The sequence below is a fragment of the Hemiscyllium ocellatum genome, chromosome 26 (genome assembly GCF_020745735.1).
Source record: "Hemiscyllium ocellatum isolate sHemOce1 chromosome 26, sHemOce1.pat.X.cur, whole genome shotgun sequence".
Taxonomy (NCBI): domain Eukaryota; kingdom Metazoa; phylum Chordata; class Chondrichthyes; order Orectolobiformes; family Hemiscylliidae; genus Hemiscyllium; species Hemiscyllium ocellatum.
The window spans coordinates 20843099-20862161 of NC_083426.1; the positions used below are offsets into that span (position 1 = coordinate 20843099).

General features: G+C 38.3%; 1 protein-coding gene across 1 annotated transcript in view; it reads left to right on the forward strand.

Moving 5' to 3' along the window:
* Nucleotides 1-19063, forward strand: part of LOC132828174 (mucin-2-like) — a 68562-nt gene that overhangs the window by 38975 nt on the left and 10524 nt on the right. The window contains exons 9-15 of the mRNA XM_060845106.1: nt 275-421; nt 2089-2235; nt 3916-4062; nt 5412-5552; nt 7962-8108; nt 9832-9912; nt 16243-16278. Coding sequence (XP_060701089.1) covers nt 275-421; nt 2089-2235; nt 3916-4062; nt 5412-5552; nt 7962-8108; nt 9832-9912; nt 16243-16278 — 846 coding nt within the window. The remainder of the gene's footprint in view (nt 1-274; nt 422-2088; nt 2236-3915; nt 4063-5411; nt 5553-7961; nt 8109-9831; nt 9913-16242; nt 16279-19063) is intronic.

Here is a 19063-nt window from a genome sequence, read left to right on the forward strand (position 1 = left end):
ACTTTGCATCATCATAATTGTCTCCCAACCATTGCTATGACCCCAGAGGACCCACACACAGCATGCTGCTTTCATGCAGATGAGTTCCAAATCCAATTTTGCTTGGGATTTTGGACAGTAGCCTCACATTGTACCACTTGTGAAAAATGAAGAAACTGGCATGAATTTAAGTTCTTTGTTGAAAAGCTTGATCTGAGTTTGTAAAATTTTGTGATTATAATGACTCATTGAATGAAAAACTGTATCAGAGCAATTATGTGTCCTTGTGCATCAGCTCTTCCTGATGATGATCACCAGCCTTCCATTCCTTCTACCCTCACAATTAAATTCAACACCATAAATGGAAAAACAGCTCTAGCCACATTGGATAATACAGATGATGCAAAGCTAAGCCATTCCTCCCAACGATCACGTCGTAACAGTGAGTATCCTTTGCATCATTTTCATTTCATGGGCAGCATAGGCCTGTTCTATGTTCCAATTCTCCTTCTATGTGCTAACTTACATCGTGAACTTTTCTTTTTTGAATCCTTTGAACCATAAGATCTATGGATAGTCCATTCATTCCTTTAGTCCTGATTTCCCATTGAACTAGAACAAGGATGTTCTGAATCGTAACATCAACTCTTCGTCTTGGTTCCACAACCCTTAACACCTTTATCCAATGGAAAGCTCTCAATCTTAATTTAGGGATTTTCAATTACTAACCTTGACTGAACCACATTTTTAGGGAGACATTTCTAGATTTCTTCTTTCCTTTCTGTGAAGAAATGGTTTCTGATGTTAACTTTACATAGCCTGACTGCAAGTTTAAGTTTAATTCATCTGTTCTACACAGTGAACATTGTCCATACTGATGTGTTGTAATGGAAATTGGGTCAATGAGGTCAGGCATGTGTTGCATTTTACTTTATTCTGGCAGCTATTCCTTTAGATCAGATACAGCAAGTGGGAGTTCTCTGGCCTTAGCCTTTAGTATTGTGTATGTTGCAATGCTTTGAGCAAAAGAATGAATAGTTGCTCCATAAATATGCTTAATCATTTCAAATCAGAATTAATTTGATTGCAATGTTTCACTACATTGCCAGAAATCCCAATACCGAAAAATAATTAATAGGTTGGAATGTTTCCTACAGAATATTAATGACCATTACACCTGGCGGTATGATAGGTTGTTCTGAAAAAATGCGTATTTTGTTCAGGCAAATTTGCTGTAACACAGATTGACGAACTGGGGACAGTGTTTCTAAAATGCAAACTTTTAAAACGTGTTTTGGCTGTAATGTAATTAGATCACCAACACTTGAAGTACTGTTTCTAATGCACTATTTTCTATATGATGGGGCTGCACAAGAATGTAGCCATTATGTTACAGAAGAAGTACCTGTAGTGAATTGACACACGTCAATGAAAATAATCTGAAATATGAAAGCTTAAAATCTGAAGTAAAATGATTAGAACAGACATACATATAGATCATGAACAGGAAGAATGATCACATGGGTACCTGCCTAATAACCTCAGGACCTTAGGTGAATTAAATAGTCTGTAACACTCGCATGTTCTTATTTTATATTTATCTTAAGTTCAATGCAATTATCAAGAATTCTGCAAGTGAGCCAAATTAATAACTGACTGTTCCACAATGTTTTAATTTCCACAGAGTGGACAGCACCTTATTCTTAGTAGTTTTAGGAAATACATTACCTAAATCTTTACAGAAGGGAAGGACATTTGTGTCTTGTTTGATTTCTGTGGAGTCCAGATGAACAGAAATATTTCCACAAAGACACTGTGGGCGAGGCTCCCTCCCCTTCACTTTGCATCATCATGACTGCCTCACACCCATGCCTTGCCCCCACCGAACCCACACACACCATGCTGTGTGATGGAGATGGGTTCCAGATCCAATTTTGCTTTGGATTTCAGACAATAGCTTCACATTGTACCAATCATGAAAAATGAAGAAACTGGCAAGAATTCAAGTTATTTCCCCAAAAGCTTGATCTGAGTTTGTAAAATTTTGTGATTATAAGACTGATTAGAAGAACAACCATATCAGAGCAATTATATGTCTTTGTGCTTTAGCTCCTCTTGATGATGATCACCAGCCTTCCATTCCTTCTATGATCAAAATTACAATCAAAGCAATAAATAAAACAACAGCTCTGGCCGTGCTACCAAATACAAATGATGCAGAGCCAAGCCTTTTCTTCAGACTATTACGTGGTCACGGTGAGTGTTCGTTGTGTCATTTGAATTTCATGGCAATATGTGCCTATTTTATTTTCCAATTCTCTTTGTATGCGCTAAATTATGTTGCGAATATTTTTTACTTGAATCCTTAGAATTACAAGATCTATAAATAGCCCATTCCATCTCTCAGTCCTGATTTCATATTGAACTAGAACAATATGAACTAGTAACTTCAACTATTCATCTTGGTTCCATAACCCTGAACACCTTTACTCAATGTAAAGCTCCCGATCTTAATTTAGGAATTTTCAATTATTGACCAAGTCTGAACCACTTTTTTGGGGAGACAACTCTAGATTTCTTGTCTCCTTTCTGTGAAGAAATGTTTTCTGACATTATCTGTACATAGCCTGACTGTAATTTTAAGGCTGATCGATCTATTCTACACAGTGAACACTGTCCATTCTGATGGGTTGTAATGGAAATTGAATCAATGACTTTAGGCCTGTGTTCTATCTTACTTCAATCTGGCAGCTATTCTTCTAAATCTGGTACGCTAAGTGGGAGTTCTGTAGCCTTAGCCTTTACTATTACATATGTTGCAATGTTTGGAGTGAAAAGCATGATTAGTTGCTTCATAAATATGCTTAATCATTTCAAACCAGAATTAACTTGAATGCAATGTTGCACTACAATAACAGAGATCCCAATACATAGAAGTAATTATTAGATTAGAATGTTTCCTGCAGAATATTAATGACTATTACCCCTGAAGGTACGACAGAGTGTTCTGATAAAATGCAGTTTCGTTAATGCAAATTTTCTGTAACACAGATTATGGGATTGGGAACAGTGTTTCTAAAACGCAGATGTTTAAAACAGGTTTTGGCTGTAATATGGTTAGATTGCCAACACTGGAAGCGCTGTTTCTAATGCAGTATTTTTCTATAAGATGGGGTTGCACAAGAACACAACCATCATGTTATAGAAGAAGCACCTGTAGTGAATTGAGACGCCAATGAAAATAATCTGAAATATGAAGGTTTAAAATCTAAAGTAAATTATGATTAGAACAGATGTACATATAGTTCAGGAACAGGAAGAATGAACACATGGGAACCTGCATAAGGGCCTCAGGACTGTAGGTGGATTAAATAGTCTGTAACATTCACATCTTTTTATCATATCTATCTTAAGTTCAATGCAGTTATCACAGATTCTGCAAGTGAGCCAAATTAATAACTGACTGTTTCACAATGTTTTAATTTCCAAAGAGTTGACATCACCTTGTTCTTATTCACACAAATACCTGGGTCCTTTTAGGAACTACATTACCCGAATGTTCACAGAAGGGAATGTCATTTGTGTGTTGTTTGATTTCTGTGGAGTCCAGATGAACAGAAATATTTCCACAAAGACACTGTGGGCAAGCGTCACTCCCCTTCACTTTGCATTATCATGACTGTCTCGCACCCATTGCCTTGCCCCCACCGAACCCACACACAGCATGCTGCTTTGATGGAGATGGGTTACAGATCCAATTTTGTTTGGAATTTAGGACAATAGCTTCACATTGTACCAATCGTGAAAAATGAAGAAACTGTCATGAATTCAAGTTATTTCCCTAAAAGCTTGATCTAAGTTTGTAACATTTTGTGATTATAATGACTCATTGAATGAAAAACCATTTCAAAGCAATTATGTGTCTTTGTGCTTCAGGCCCTCCTGATGATAATCACCAGCCTTCCATTCCTTCTACCGATACAATTAGAATCAATGCAATAGATGAAACGACAGCTCAGGCCTACTTCCGTAATACAGATGATGCAGAGCCAAACCTTTTCTTCCGACAATTACTTGGTAACTGTGAGTATTTATTGCATCATTTGAATTTCATGGGCAACATATGCCTATTCTATTTTCCAATTCTCCTTGTGTGTGATAACTTACTTCATAAACATTTCTTTTTTGAACACTTTGAACAATAAGATTTATGAACAGTCCATTCAATCTCTCAGTCCTGATTTTGTATTGAACTAGAACAAGGTTGTTCTGAATTGTAACTCCAACTATTCATCTTGGTTCCATAACCCTGAACACCTCTATCCAATGAAATGCTCTCGATCTTAATTTAGGAATTTTCACTTATTGACCTGGACTAAATTACTTTTTGGGGGAGACAGTTCTAGATTTCATGACTCCTTTCTGTGAATAAATGTTTTCTGACCTTATCTTTACACAGCCTGACTGTACCTTTAAGGCTAATTGATCAGTTGTAAACAATGAACATTGTCCATACTGATGGGTTGTAATGGAAATTGGATTTGTAACACAGATTAACGAATTGGGGTCAGTGTTTCTAAAACACAAACTTTTAAAACATGTTTTGGCTGTAATGTGATTTGATCACCAACACTTGAAGCGCTGTTTCTAATGCACTATTTTTATGTAAGATGGCATTGCACAAGAATGCAACCATCATGTTATAGAAGATGTAGCTGTAGTGAATTGAGACATGTCAATGAAAATAATCTGAAATATGAAAGCTTGAAATCTAAAGTAAAATGATTAGAACAGAGGTACATATAGAGCAGGAACAGGAAGAATGATTACATGGGTACCTGCATAAGGGCCTCAGGATTTAGGTGGATTTAAATACTCTGTAACATTCACATTTTTTTTATATCTATCTTAAGTTCAATGCAATTATCACCAATTCCGCAAGTGAACCAAATTAATAACTGACTGTTTCACAATGTTTTAATTTCCAAAGAGTGGACAGCACCTTAATCTTACTTACACAAGTGCCTGGGCCCCTTTAGGAACTACATTCCCTGAATGTTTACAGAAAGGAAGGATATTTGTGTCTTGTTTGATTTCTGTGGAGTCCAGATGAACAGAAATATTTCCACAAAGACACTGAGGGCGAGGCTTACTCCTCTTCATTTTGCAATGTCTTGATTGTCTCCCACCCATTACCTTGCCCCAAAGGACCCACACACACCATGCTGTTTTCATGTAGATGAGTTCCAGATCCAATTTTGTTTGGGATTTAGGACATTAGCTTCATATTGTACCACTAGTGAAAACTGAAGAAACTGGCATGAATTCAAGTTATTTCCTGAAAAGCTTGATGAGTTTGTAAAATTTTGTGATTATAATGACTCATTGAATGAACAACCATATGAGAGTAATTGTGCGTCGTTGTGCTTCAGCTCTTCCTGATGCCGATCATTGGCCTTCCAATCCTACTACCTTCGAAATTACATTCAACGCAATAAATGAAACGACAGCTCAGGCCAACTCCCTTAATAGAGACGATGCAGAGAGAAGCCTTCCTTTTGGGCTATTACTTGGTAAGTATGAGTATTCGTTGCATCATTTGAATTTCAAGGACAGCATATGCCTATTCTATTTTCCAATTCTCCTTATGTGTGCTAACTTACTTTTGCCAACATTTCTTTTTTGAATCCCTACAACAATAAGATCTATGAATAGCCTATTCCATCTCTCAGTCCCGATTTTCATATTGAACTAGAAAGAGGTTGCTCTGAATCCTAACTCCAACTATTCACCTTGGTTCCAGAACCCTGAGCATCCTTATCCAATGAAAAGCTGCCGGTCTTAATTTCAGAATTTCATTTATTGACCGAGTCTGATCCACATTTTTGGGGAGACAATTCTCGATTTCTTGTTTCCTTTCTGTGAAGGAATGCTTTCTGACATTTTCTTTACATATTCCAGACTAGAGTGGTGCTGGAAAAGCACAGCAGTTCAGGCAGCATCCGATGAGCAAGAAAATCGACATTTCGGGCAAAAGCCCTTCATCAGGAATACAGGCAGAAAGCTTGAAGAGTGGAGAAATAAATGAGAGGAGGGTGGGGAGAAAGTAGTATAGAGTACAATAGGTGAGTGGGGGTGGGGATGAAGGTAGTAGGTCAGGGAGGAGGATGGAGTGGATAGGTGGAAAGGAAGGTAGGCAGGTAAGACAAGTCATGGGGACAGTGCTGAGCTGGAAGTTTGGAACTGGGGTGAGGTGGGGGAAGGGGAAATGAGGAAACTGGTGAAGTCCACATTGATGCCATGGGGTTGAAGTGTTCTGAGATGGAACATCACCTGCATTCCACCCCAAATTCACCCATTGTACTCTTTGCTACCTTCCCTCACCCTCCACCCTGACCTATCACCTTCATCCCCACCCCCACTCACCTATTGTACTCTATGCTACTTTCTCCCCACCCCACCCTCCTCTCATTTTTCTATTCACTCTTCAGGCTTTCTACCTGTATTCCTGATGAAGGGCTTTTGCCCGAAACATCGATTTTCCTGCTCCTCGGATGCTGCCTGAACTGCTGTGTCTTTCAGACATCACTCTAGTCCGGAATCTGGTTTCGAGCATCTGCAGTCATTGTTTTTACCTCATTATCTTGACATAGCCTGACTGTAATTTTAAGGCTACTCGATCTGTTCTACATAGTGAACATTGTCCATGCTGATGGGTTGTAATGGAAATTGGATCAATGACTTAAGACATGTGTTCCATTTTACTTTAATCTGGCAGCTATTCCTTTAGATCAGATTAAGTAAGTGGGAGTTCTGTAGTCTTAGCCTTTAATATTTCAAATATTGTAATGTTTGGAGTGAAAAGAATTATTAGTTGCTTCAGAAATATGATTAATCATTTCAATCCAGAATTAATTTAAATGCAATGTTTCACTACAATACATACTACATACACTACAATACAGAGATGCCAATACATAAAAGTAGCTAATAGACTGGAATGTTTTCGACAGAATATTAATGACCATTACACCTGACACTATGACAGGTTGTTCTGATAAAATGCATGTTTTGTTCCCGCAAATTTGCTGTAACACAGGTTGACAAATTCGGGACAGTGTTTCTAAACCACAAACTTTTAAAACGTGTTTTGGCTGAAATGTAATTAGATCACCAACAATTGAAGCACTGTTTGTAATGCACTATTTTTGTATGAGATGGGGTTGCACAAGAATGCATCCATCACATTATAGAAGAAGTTCCTGTGGTGGATTGAGACATGCCAATAAAATAATCTGAAATATGAAAGCTTAAAATTTAAAGTCAAATGATTAGAACAGATGTAATTATAGAGCAAGAACAGGAAGAATGATCACATTGGTACCTGCATAAGGGCATCAGGACCTTAGGTGGATTAAATAGTCTGTAACATTCGCATGTTCTTTTTTATATATCTATCTTAAGTTCATTGCAATGATCAGAGATGCTGCAAGTGAGCCAAATTAATAACTGACTGTTTCACAATGTTTTAATTTCCAAAGAGTGGACAGCATCTTTTTCTTCACACAAATACCTTGGTCCTTTTAGGAACTACATTACCTGAAAGTTTACAGAAAGGAAAGATTTTTATGTCTTATTTGAATTCTGTGGAGTCCAGATGAACGGGTTTATTTCCACAAAGACACTGAGAGCGAGGCTCATTCTCCTTCACTTTGCATCATCATGACTGTCTCGCACCCATTTACTTGCCCCTACTGACCCCACACACACCATACTGCTTTAATGGAGATGGGTTCCAGATCCAGTTTTGTTTGGAAGTTGGGACATTAGCTTCACATTGTACAAGTTCCGAAAAAAGAGGAAACTGTCATGAATTCAAGCTATTTCCCTAAAAGCTTGATCTGAGTTTGTAAAATTTTGTGATTATAATGACTCATTGAATGAAAACCCATATAGAGAAATTGCATTTCTTTGTGCTTCAGTTCTTCCTGATTACGATCGCCAGCCTTCCATTCCTTCTACCTTCATCACTACAATCAAAGCAATAAATGAAACGACAGCTCAGGCCTACTACCATAATACAGATGATGTAGAGCCAAACCTTTTCTTCCAAAGTTTACTTGGTAAATGTGAGTATTCATTTGAATTTCATGGGCAGCTTATACCTATTCTACTTTCCAATTCTCTTTGTATGTGCTAACTTACTTTGTGAACATTACTTTCTTAAATCCTTAAAATGATAAGATCTATGAATAGTCCATTCCATATCTCAGTCCTGATTTCACATTGAACTAGAACAAGGTTGCTCTGAATCGTAGCTCCAACTATTCAGCTTGGTTCCATAACCAGGAACACCTTTATCAAATGAAAAGCTCTCAAACTTAATTTAGGAATTTTCAATTATTGACCTAGTCTGACTGACCTTTTTGGGGAGACAGTTCTAAATTTCTTTCTTCTTTCTGTGAAGAAATGCTTTCTGACATTACCTTTACATAGCCTGACTGTAATTTTAAGGCTAATCAATCTGTTCTACATAGTGAACATTGTCCATACTGATGCATTGTAATGGAAATTGGATCAATGAGTTAAGGCATGTGTTCTATCTTACTTTAATCTGGCAGCTCTTGCTTTACATCAGATACAGTAAGTGGGAGTTCTGTTGCCTTAGCCTTTAGTATTACATATGTTGCAATGTTTGGAGTGAAAAGACTTATGAGTTGCTTCATAAATATGCTGAATCATTTCAATCCAGAATTAATTTGAATTCACTGTTTCACTACATTAACGGAAATCCCAATACATAAAAGTAGTTAATAGATTGGAATGCTTCCTGCAGGATATTAATGACTTTTACATTTGAAGGTACGACAGGTTGTTCTGATAAAATGCAAGTTTTGTTAATGCAAATTTGCTGTGACACAGACCGACGCACTGGGGACAGCGTTTATAAAATGCAAACTTATAAAACGTGTTTTGGCTGTAATGTGATTAGATTACCAACACTCAATGTGCTGTTTCTAATGCACTATTTTCTATAAGATGGGGTTGCGCAAGAACACAACCATCACGTTGTAGAAGAAGGACCTGTAGTGAATTGACACATGCCAATAAAAATAATCTGAAATATGAAGGCTTAAAATCTAAAGTAAAATGATTAAAACAGCGTACATACAGAGCAGGAACAGGAAGAATGATCACATGGGTACCTGCATAAGGGCCTCAGGACCGTAGGTGGATTAAATAGTCTGTAACATTCACATTTTTTTAATATCTATCTTAAGTTCAATGAAATTATGAAGGATTCTGTGAGTGAGCCCAATTAATAACTGACTGTTTCACGCTGTTTTAATTTCCAAAGAGTGCACAGCACTTTATTCTTATTCATACAAATGCCTGGGTCCTCTTAGCAACTACGTTACTGAATGTTTACAGAAAGGAAGGATATTTGTGTCTTGTTTGATTTCTGTGGATTCCAAATGAACAGAAATATTTCCACAAAGACACTTTCCCCTTCACTTGGCACCATCATTACTGTCTCACACCCATTGCTTTGCCCTCTCTGAACCCATACACACCATGCTGTTTTCATGCAGATGAGTTCCAAATCCAATTTTGTTTGGGATTTAGGACAATAGCTTCACATTGTACCACCTGTGAAAATGAAGAAACTGGCATGAATTCAAGTTATTTCCCTCAATATTTGATCTCAGTTTGTAATATTTTGTGATTATAATGACTCATTGAATGAAAAACCATATCAGAGAAATTGTGTGTCTTTGTCCTTCATCTGTCCTGATGATGATCACCGGCCTTCCATTCCTTCTACCTTGACAACTACAATCAACGCAATAGATGAACCTGCAGTTCAGACTCACTTCCTTAATGATGATGATACAGAGAGAAGCCATTTGTCCACACCATTATCTCTTAACTGTGAGTATTTGTTGCATCATTTGAATTTCTTGCGCAGGATATGCCTATTCTGTTTTTCAATTCTCCTTGTCTGTGCTAGTTCCTTTGCGAATTTTTCTTATTATTCCTTAGAATTATAAGATCTATGAATAGTCCATTCCGTCTCTTAGTCCTGATTTCATATTGAAGTGGAACAAGGTTGTTGTGAATCATAACGCCAACCATTCATCTTAGTTTCACAATCGTGAACATCTTTATTCAATTGAAAAGCTCAATCTTAATTCAGGAATTTGAAATTTTTGAACTAGTATCAATAACTTTTTTGGGGAGAGAACTCTAGATTTCTTGTCTCCTTTTTGTGAAGAAATGCTTCCTGATATTATCTTTCCATAGTCTGACTGTAAGTTTAAGGCTAATCGATATATTTTGCACAGTGAACGTTGTCCATACTGATGTGTTGGAAATTGGATCAATGACATCAGGCATGTGTTTCATCTTATTTTAATTTGGCAGCTGCACCTTTATATTCAGTACAGTAAGTGGGAATTCTGCAGCTTAGCCTTTAGTGTTACATACATTTCAATGTTTTGAGAGCAATTAATTGTTAGTTATTTCATTAATATCAGGACTAGAGTCGAGCTGGAAACGCACAGCAGGTCAGGCAGCATTGAAGGAGCAGGGAAATCAACATTTCAGGCAGGAGCCTTTCATCAGGATGAAGCCCTTCCTGTCTGAAATGTCAATTTTCCTGTTCCTCGGATGCTGCCTGACCTGCTGTGCTTTTCCAGCGCCACTCTAATCTTGACTCTAATCTCCAGCATCTGCAGCTCCTCATAATTCACCTGCTTCGTTAATATGCTTAATCATTTCAATCCAAAATGTGTTTGAAAACAATGTTTCGCTACATTAACAGAGATCCCAAAACATGAAAATAATTAATAGAATGGGATGTTTCTTACAGAATATTAATGACCATTTCACAAATACACTTGATGAAAATACTCGTGAAGTTTCTCGTGATTTGAGACACATCAGTAAAATTGGTCTGAAACATGAAAGCTTAAAATCTGAGATAAAATGAATAGAACAGACATGCATATTGAACAGGACAGGAGGAAAGATCAAATGGGTACCCACATAAGGACCTCAGGACCTTAAATGGATTTAGTAGTCTGTAACATTTGTATATTATTATTACGTTATTTATTATTTTATTCTATCGTAAGATCAATAAAATTGTTGTTTCACAAGTGAGCCAAATTAAGAACTGACTGTTTCACAATGTTTTAAGTTTTAAAGAGTGAGAAGCATTTTATTCTTATGCACACAAATGACTGGGTCCTGAAAGAAACTACACTACCCAATTGCTCACAGAAAGGAAGGACATTTGTTTCTAGTTTGATGTTGGTAAGAGTCCAGATGAACAGGAATGTTTCCACCAAGACACTATGGTCTCAGATTACTCCCCTTTGCTTTGCATCATCATGACTGTCTCTCACGCATCACCTTATCCCTACAGAATCCACACACACAATGCTGCTTTCATGCAGATAAATTCCAGACCCAATTTTGTTTGTGGTTGTACCACAGCTTCACACTGCTTCATGAAAAACTGCACAAGGACCAATTAGCAATTATCAACAAAGCTTTGTATGTGGGAAATCATGTCTCACTAACCTGTTTGAGTTTTTTGAAGAAGTAACAGATTGATGAGGGCGGAGTGGTGGACATGATCTCTGTGGACTTTAGTAAGGCTTTCGACGAGGTTCCTCATGGTAGATTGGTTCGCAAGTTTAGATTGCACAGAATACAGAGAGAACTGTTTTTTATGCAGAACTGGCTTGAATTTGGAAGATAAAGGGTGGTGGTAGAGGGTGGCTTTTCAAGTTGGTAGTTTGTGACAAGTGGTGTGCTGCAAGGATTGGTGCTGGGTCCACTGCTTTTTGTCATGTATGTAAATGATTTGCATGTGAACACAGGAGATATGGGTTGTAATTCTACAGATGACACCAAAATTGGAGGTGTCATGGACAACAACGAAGGTTAGTTTGGAGTACAATGGGGTCTTGATCAGATGGGCCAATGGACCGATGAATAGAAGATGGGGTTTAATTTAGATATGTGTAGTGTTGCATTTTGGAAAGGCAAATCAGGGCAGGACATATACACTAGGTGAAAATGAGGACTGCAGAAGCTAGAAATCAGAGTTGAACAATGTGGTGCTTGAAAAGCACAGCCGGTCAGGCAGTATCTGAGGAGCAGGAGAATTGACGTTTCGAACATAAGCTCTTCATCAGGAATGAAGGTTCCTGAGGATTGATACACTGAATGGTAAGGCCCTGAGGAGTATTGCTTCATCTTGTAGTTGAGGTTCATAGTTCTTTGCAAGTGGAATCACAGGTCAATAGTACGATGAAGAAGACTTTTGGTATGCTTGCCTTGATTTGTTACTGCATTGAGTACAGGAGTTGGGAGGTCATGTTGTGGCTGTAGAGGACAATGGTTTGACCACTTTTGGAATACAGGTTGTTCTGCTGTAACACACATATCATTCATGTGAATTCAATAAAATGTGAATGATGAAATGGGGACACATTTTCTAAAGTGCGAACTTTTAAACTTATAATATGTTTCCAGCCCCATTAGTTTAAATAGTGATGCTATTATGCAAATTTCTTATAACATGGGATTGCATGAGAATGGAATTACCATGTTATAGCAGAACCGACTGTACTGTGTACACTTCTGGTCTCCCTGCGGCAGGAAGGCTACCGTGAAACTTGCAAGAAGTCAGGAAAGATTTACAAGGATGTTTCCAGGGTTGGAGGATTTGAGCATGGGAGAGTCTGAATGGACTATTTCCCTTGGACCGTCAGAGGCTGAGGTGTGATCTTATAGACCTTTTGTAAAATCATGAGGAGCATATATAAGGTAAATAGATGACGCTTTCCCCCCAGGGTGAGGGAGCTCAAAACTAGAGAGCATAGGCTTCAATTGAGAGAGGAAAGATTTAAAAGGGATCTAAGGGACAACATTTTTATACAGAGGGTGATGTGTGTATGGAATGAGTTGCCAGAGGAAGTGGTGGAGGCTGTTACAATTTCAACATTTAAAAGGCCAGTAGAAGGCTTTGAAGGAATATAGGCCAAATGTTGGCAAATGGGATTAAATTAGGTTCGGGTACCTGGTTGACATTGAAGAATTGGACCAAAAGGTCTGTTTCTGTGCTATCTATGACTCTCTGCCATGAGTTAAATTTCTTTCCCTTACAGTTGAGTCTCAATTTATAAAATGTTGTGATTACAATCACACATTGAATCACACATTAAAACCTAATCAGAGCAATTGCATGTCTTGGTTGTTGCAGTTTGTTTTCTCGATGAAGCGCAGCTTTCTACTCCTTCTGATTGGAGGTGTAATAGACAGTGAAGAAGGTTACCTTAGTGTACAACAGGATCTAGATCAAATGGGCCAATAGGTTGAGAAGTGGCAGGTGAAGTTTAATTTAGATATATGTGAGGTGCTGCATTTTGGAAAAGCAAATCAGCGCAGGACTTATACACTTAATGGTAAGGTCCTGGGAGTGTTGCTGAACAGAGAGATTTTGGTTTGCGGGTTCCTTGAAAGTAGAGTTGCTGGTAGATATCATAGTGAAGAAGACATTTGGCATACTTTCCTTTACTGGCCAGAGCACTGAGTACAGGAGTTGAGAGGTCATGTTGCTGCTTTACGAGACATTGGTTGGGCAACTTTCAGAATATTGTTTGCAATTCTGGTCTCCCTCCTACATCTTAAGTTCCAATGGCCTTGAGATCTCTACAAACGCTTACAGCTTGTAGATTTCCACAAACTAAAGAAAGTGCCCTTTTCAAGAATCTGAATCCCTACAGTGTGGAAATAGGCCCTTTGGCCCAACAAGTCCACCCCAACCCTCCAAAGAGCACCTTTTGCTGATGTAATTTCTCTTCTTGTGACCTTGATTTGCTAATGGACTCTGATAATGATTTTTCTGTGAGCTATAAAAGTTCTACTGTGTAAAACACACCATCAATTAATACCTGGGTAGGTCATTAAGTCATTTAACTAATGTCAAATGCTTTGCAGGAAAAATGGTCTTGTCTCACAGTTCAAAAACTTTTTTTTACTTGTTAAAAGAAATTCCACTTCATAAAACAGAAACCAAAATCCATTTACTTAAAGTTTAGAATTCAAATTCCATAACAATAATGATATCCTCAAAATACTTATAATATACTCCACTGTGCATCTAACCATCTGGTGTCCAGGCCTTAATTTTATGGATTCACCATCTACTTTGCACTAGTTATCTCCTTTTAAGTAAGACATGCTTTGAAGCATTGTACCTTAGCTATTAAGCACTTGTTCTAATACCCTCCAATATGGTGTCTCATGAGGTTCTGGAAAATACCCTTGGATGTTTCACTACATTGAAGATGTTGTGTATATGCAAGTTGTTATTTAATTGGAGATAGAGGATGTCAGTGTCTCTGAACAGGAGTGATGGGTGAAAGAATCACCTTTTGAAATGAGAACATGGAAAAATGACCCCTGGTTGAAATGGAAGAGGAAAGGAATAGATTACCAGGATGAACGAGAAATGGGGGAGGGGAGAAACTGCTTCAGTGAAAGGAAAATTCTAACTCTAATCCCAGGGTTGGACACTTGTTGTTAGAATAATGACAGACATGGAGAGTTTTGTTTTAACTTATGCAAAGCAGTAATTTACTTAGGGCTTTCATTACACCATCGTATATGACAGTTGCTTCGTTATCCAGTGAACTGGAGCTCACCCTATGTGATTGTTGATGAAATCTCCTTACACAATTGTCAGTGACTGACCAGGTCGTTCCTTCCTGATTGCAGTGCTAAGTTGATCTTTGACACTGTGTTTTACTTCTTGCCTGCAATCATTTACTACAACATCAGCATGTCTGCTATGTTTAAGCATGTTTGGTCAATTTAATTTCACTTCCCAGACACTTCATTGTCCATAGGAGAAAGTGAGGACTGCAGATCTGGAGAGTCAGTCGAAAAGTGTGGTGCTGAAAAAAATACAGCAAATCATGCAGCATCCAAGCAGCCGGACAGTCGATGTTTGGGGCATAAACTTCATTAGGAATGTGATGACGTCATCGTCCATGACAAACTGAACTTTACTGACTGCCCTTTCCTTTCTTTTTAGTGTGACATTGATTTATTTTATCCCATTTCAACATTTTATCATACCTACAGTTCACAGATTCCTCAGTCCAATTCCAGAGAGCCAGGCTAATAGCCTCAAGCATGGGTTCAATTCCAGCCATGGCAACTGATGAAATTTAAATTCAATTCATAAAATATAGAAATGAAAGAAAGAGTGTATAATGATGACCATGAAATTATCGATTGCTCTTTCTTGAACGAAAGAAACCTTTCGTCCCTATCTGCCATGTGACTCCAGATCCACGGCAATGTGATTCACTTTTAACAGCTTTCTAAAATGGTCCAGCAAGCCACTCAGTTCAAGAGCTATCAACAATGGGTGACAAATACTGGGTGACACCTATATGCAATGAAAAAGTAAAGAAAATAAGATACACAATTATCTTTTATCTGCATGTACCTCTAATCTTTATATCTGCGTTTTGTCTGATAACTGTATCCTGTTTTTACTTCATAACATCTTGAACTGCTCATGTAATATATTGACCTTTTGAGCTATGCTTTAAAACTAATGATGTTTTGCTGATCATATTTGAATTGGAACTCTCAAACTAGAAGGAAGTTAAATGAATAACATAAATTTTTAGTTCGCACACTATGCAATGAATATGCCTGGTGGTCATGACAATATTATTTAATAACATTTTTTGGAATAATCCTAGTCCTTGTCATTAGCCGTGTTCATTATTGTTTAAAGGCAGGTCAGGTGAACCAAATTACTGTTATGTTATTTGTCATAAACAATATTCTTGAATTTTATAGAACTTGGTGAAAAGTCCATGTGACAACATTTCCTAAAATGACCAAATAAAATCCGGCTGACAATTTTAAACAGAATAATAATTAAATCTTTAAGCCTGAATGTCACAGAGAAAGTAGAGGTATCTGTGCAATAATAACTTTCAACCTGCTGCATTGCAGGTTAATTACATTCAGTACTAACTGACAAGAATACAATTTTTCACTTATACTTTGTCTTGCTGAACGTAATTTCCAGGTAGAATGTATTTGTGAACAATGCAACGTTTCCATTATTTAAACTGTAATCCATTTATTTGGGTTATAAGATCAGGAACTAGTTCAGAAAGATAATTGCTAAAGTATTTGCTTTGTCTTTGATATTTGCAGATTACACTCTGAAGTGGATACTCTTGATTTCTTCAGGTGAGCATAATAATGGCATCAGTTATATTCTCGTTTTGTGTTTCTTAACTTGGGATTGCACTGTCATATTGGAATGGGAAGTAGTGTGAGTTTAATTTATTGGATTATCTCAACTGCCTTGATACCATTACAGCTTGTGTCGATTTATGCAGTGATGCAGAACTCAGATTTTTGCTTTATATATAATGCACATTAAAATCACTTCACTGCATCTTTGCAGCATTGTCCATGTTCACCTGATCTTCCACAGGTGCTGAAATTCTAGCTCACATCTTCAATACTTCAGAGCTCTTAACAACTCAAATGCACTCGAAGTTGACCAATGCTACAAAGTCGAACTCTTCCAAAAAAACTGCCAACAATCTCATCACCACGAAATTGCACATTCCTGCCCACCGATCCTTCCAAAAATAGTGGCTTCCTGGGCTTTTATGATGTTGACTTTAAAATTATCATTCTCAATTTGTAAATTCTTCCATTGTCTACACTTTAGCTTGTGTTATAACCAAAATCGCTGTCTATACATTGAGATACCAATCTGAAACATCCCTGGTGTTAACACAATATGCAATCTTTTTCTTTCAATGTGCAGACCTCCAAGGTCCACATACAATAGCGACTTCAGAAGCCAGAAGTTAATTAGCTATCGATTGGTATGCATAGAACCTCAGAGCAGAAACACTCGCTGTAGAATTCTGCACATATACCATCCTTAAGGCTTTTTGATTTTACCTCTTAGTCAAGCTCTTCAACTCCTTATTGACTGGAACACTCCTTTACTTATATCAGCATATAGCTGGTTATCAATATATTTCCCTAGTGTAGTTTCTAAGACCTCTGTTTTCATATACGTTTCATGTACAGGTTTCCAAACAATAGTCAGGATTTGGGGCACAGGATACACCAGGAGACTGAAAGGGTGTGTAAGAACGGCAAGGTTACCGTGATCAGAGAGGGTTTCAATATGCAGGAGGACTGTAAAAATCAGGTTGGTAGTGGATTGCAAGAAAAATAATTTGTGGAATGTCTATGAGGTAGCTTTTTGGAACAATTTGTGATGGAGCTCACTAGAGAACAGGCAATTCTGGCTTCAGCGTTGAGCAATGAGGCAGACTTGACAAGGGAGATTAAGGTGAAAGAACCCTGAGGAGGTAGAATAACATGATAGAATCTACTCTGCAATTTGAAAGGGAGAAGGTAGAATCAGATGTAACAGTAGTACGGTTGAGTAAAGGCAACTACGGAGGCATGAGGGAGGAGCTGACCCGAATTGACTGGGAGAGGACCCTAGCAGGAAAGGCAGTGGAACAGCAATGGCAGGAGTTTCTGGGATTAATTCAGGAGACATTGCAAAAATTTGTCCTTAGAAAAAAGAAGCACACTAAAAAGAGGATGAGGCAAGCATGACTGACAAGGGAAATCAGGAACAGCATAAAAGAAAAAGAGAATGCATATAATGTGGTGAATGGAAGTGAGAAGCCAGTGGATTGGGAAGCCTATAAAGACCAACAGAGGATAACAAAAACAGAAATAAGGACGGAGAAGGTTAAATATGAGGGTAAGCTAGCCAGTAATATAAAAGAAGATTACAAGAGTTTTTTTTAGAATTATGAAGGGCAAAAGAGAGGCAGAATTGGACATTGGTCTCATGGAAAATGCATGGAGAAGTAGTAGTGGGGAGCAAAGAAATAGCTGAAGAACTGAATAAGTATTTTGCGTCAGACTTCATGGTGAAGACGCGAGTAATATCCTAAAAATTGAAGAGTCGATGAAGGGCAGAAGTAGGAAAGGTAGCCATCACCAAAGAGAAGGTTCTAGAAAAACTGAAAGGCCTGTGAATGGATAAATCACCTGGACCAGATGGACTACACCCCTGAGTTTCTGAAGGAGGTAGCTGAAGAGATATTGGAGGCATTAGTGGTGTTCTTTCAGGCATCACCGAAATCAGGGAACGTTAATATATTCCTCCTGTTTAAGGCAAAATACAGGAAACTACAGGCAGTTTAGCCTGACCTCAGTCATTGGTAAGATTTTGGAGTCCATTATGAAAGATGAGATCCTGGATACTTGGAAGTGCATGGTAAAATGGGGCGAAGTCAGCATGGATTCATCAAGGGAAGGTCATGCCTGACAAATCTGTTAGAATTCTTTGAGAAGGTAAGAAGCAGGTTAGACCAAAGAGAGCCAATGGATGTAATCAATCTGGATTTCAAGAAGACCTTGGACAAGGTGCTGCACAGGATGCTGCTGGTGGTGTTCAAGGCAAGGTACGAGTATGGATAGAAGATTAGCTGTTTGGCAGGAAGCAGAGAGAGGGGATAAAAGGCTCATCTTAGAATGGCTGAAAATGTGTTGCTGGTTAAAGCACAGCAGGTTAGGCAGCATCCTAGGAACAGGAAATTCGACGTTTCGGGCCAGAGCCTTTCATCAGGAATGAGGAGAGTGTGCCAGGCAGGCTAAGATAAAAGGTAGGGAGGAGGGACTTGGGGGAGGTGCGATGGAGATGTGATAGGTGGAAGGAGGTCAAGGTGAGGGTTATAGGCTGGAGTGGGGTGGGGGCAGAGAGGTCAGGAAGAAGATTGCAGGTTAGGAGGGCGGTGCTGAGTTGAGGGAACCGACTGAGACAAGGTGGGGGGAGGGGAAATGAGGAAACTGGAGAAATCTGAGTTTATTCCTTATGATTGGAGGATTCCCAGGCGGACGATGAGGCGCTCTTCCTCCAGCCGTCGTGTTGTTATGTTCTGGCGATGGAGGAGTCCAAGGACCTGCATGTCCTCGGTGGAGT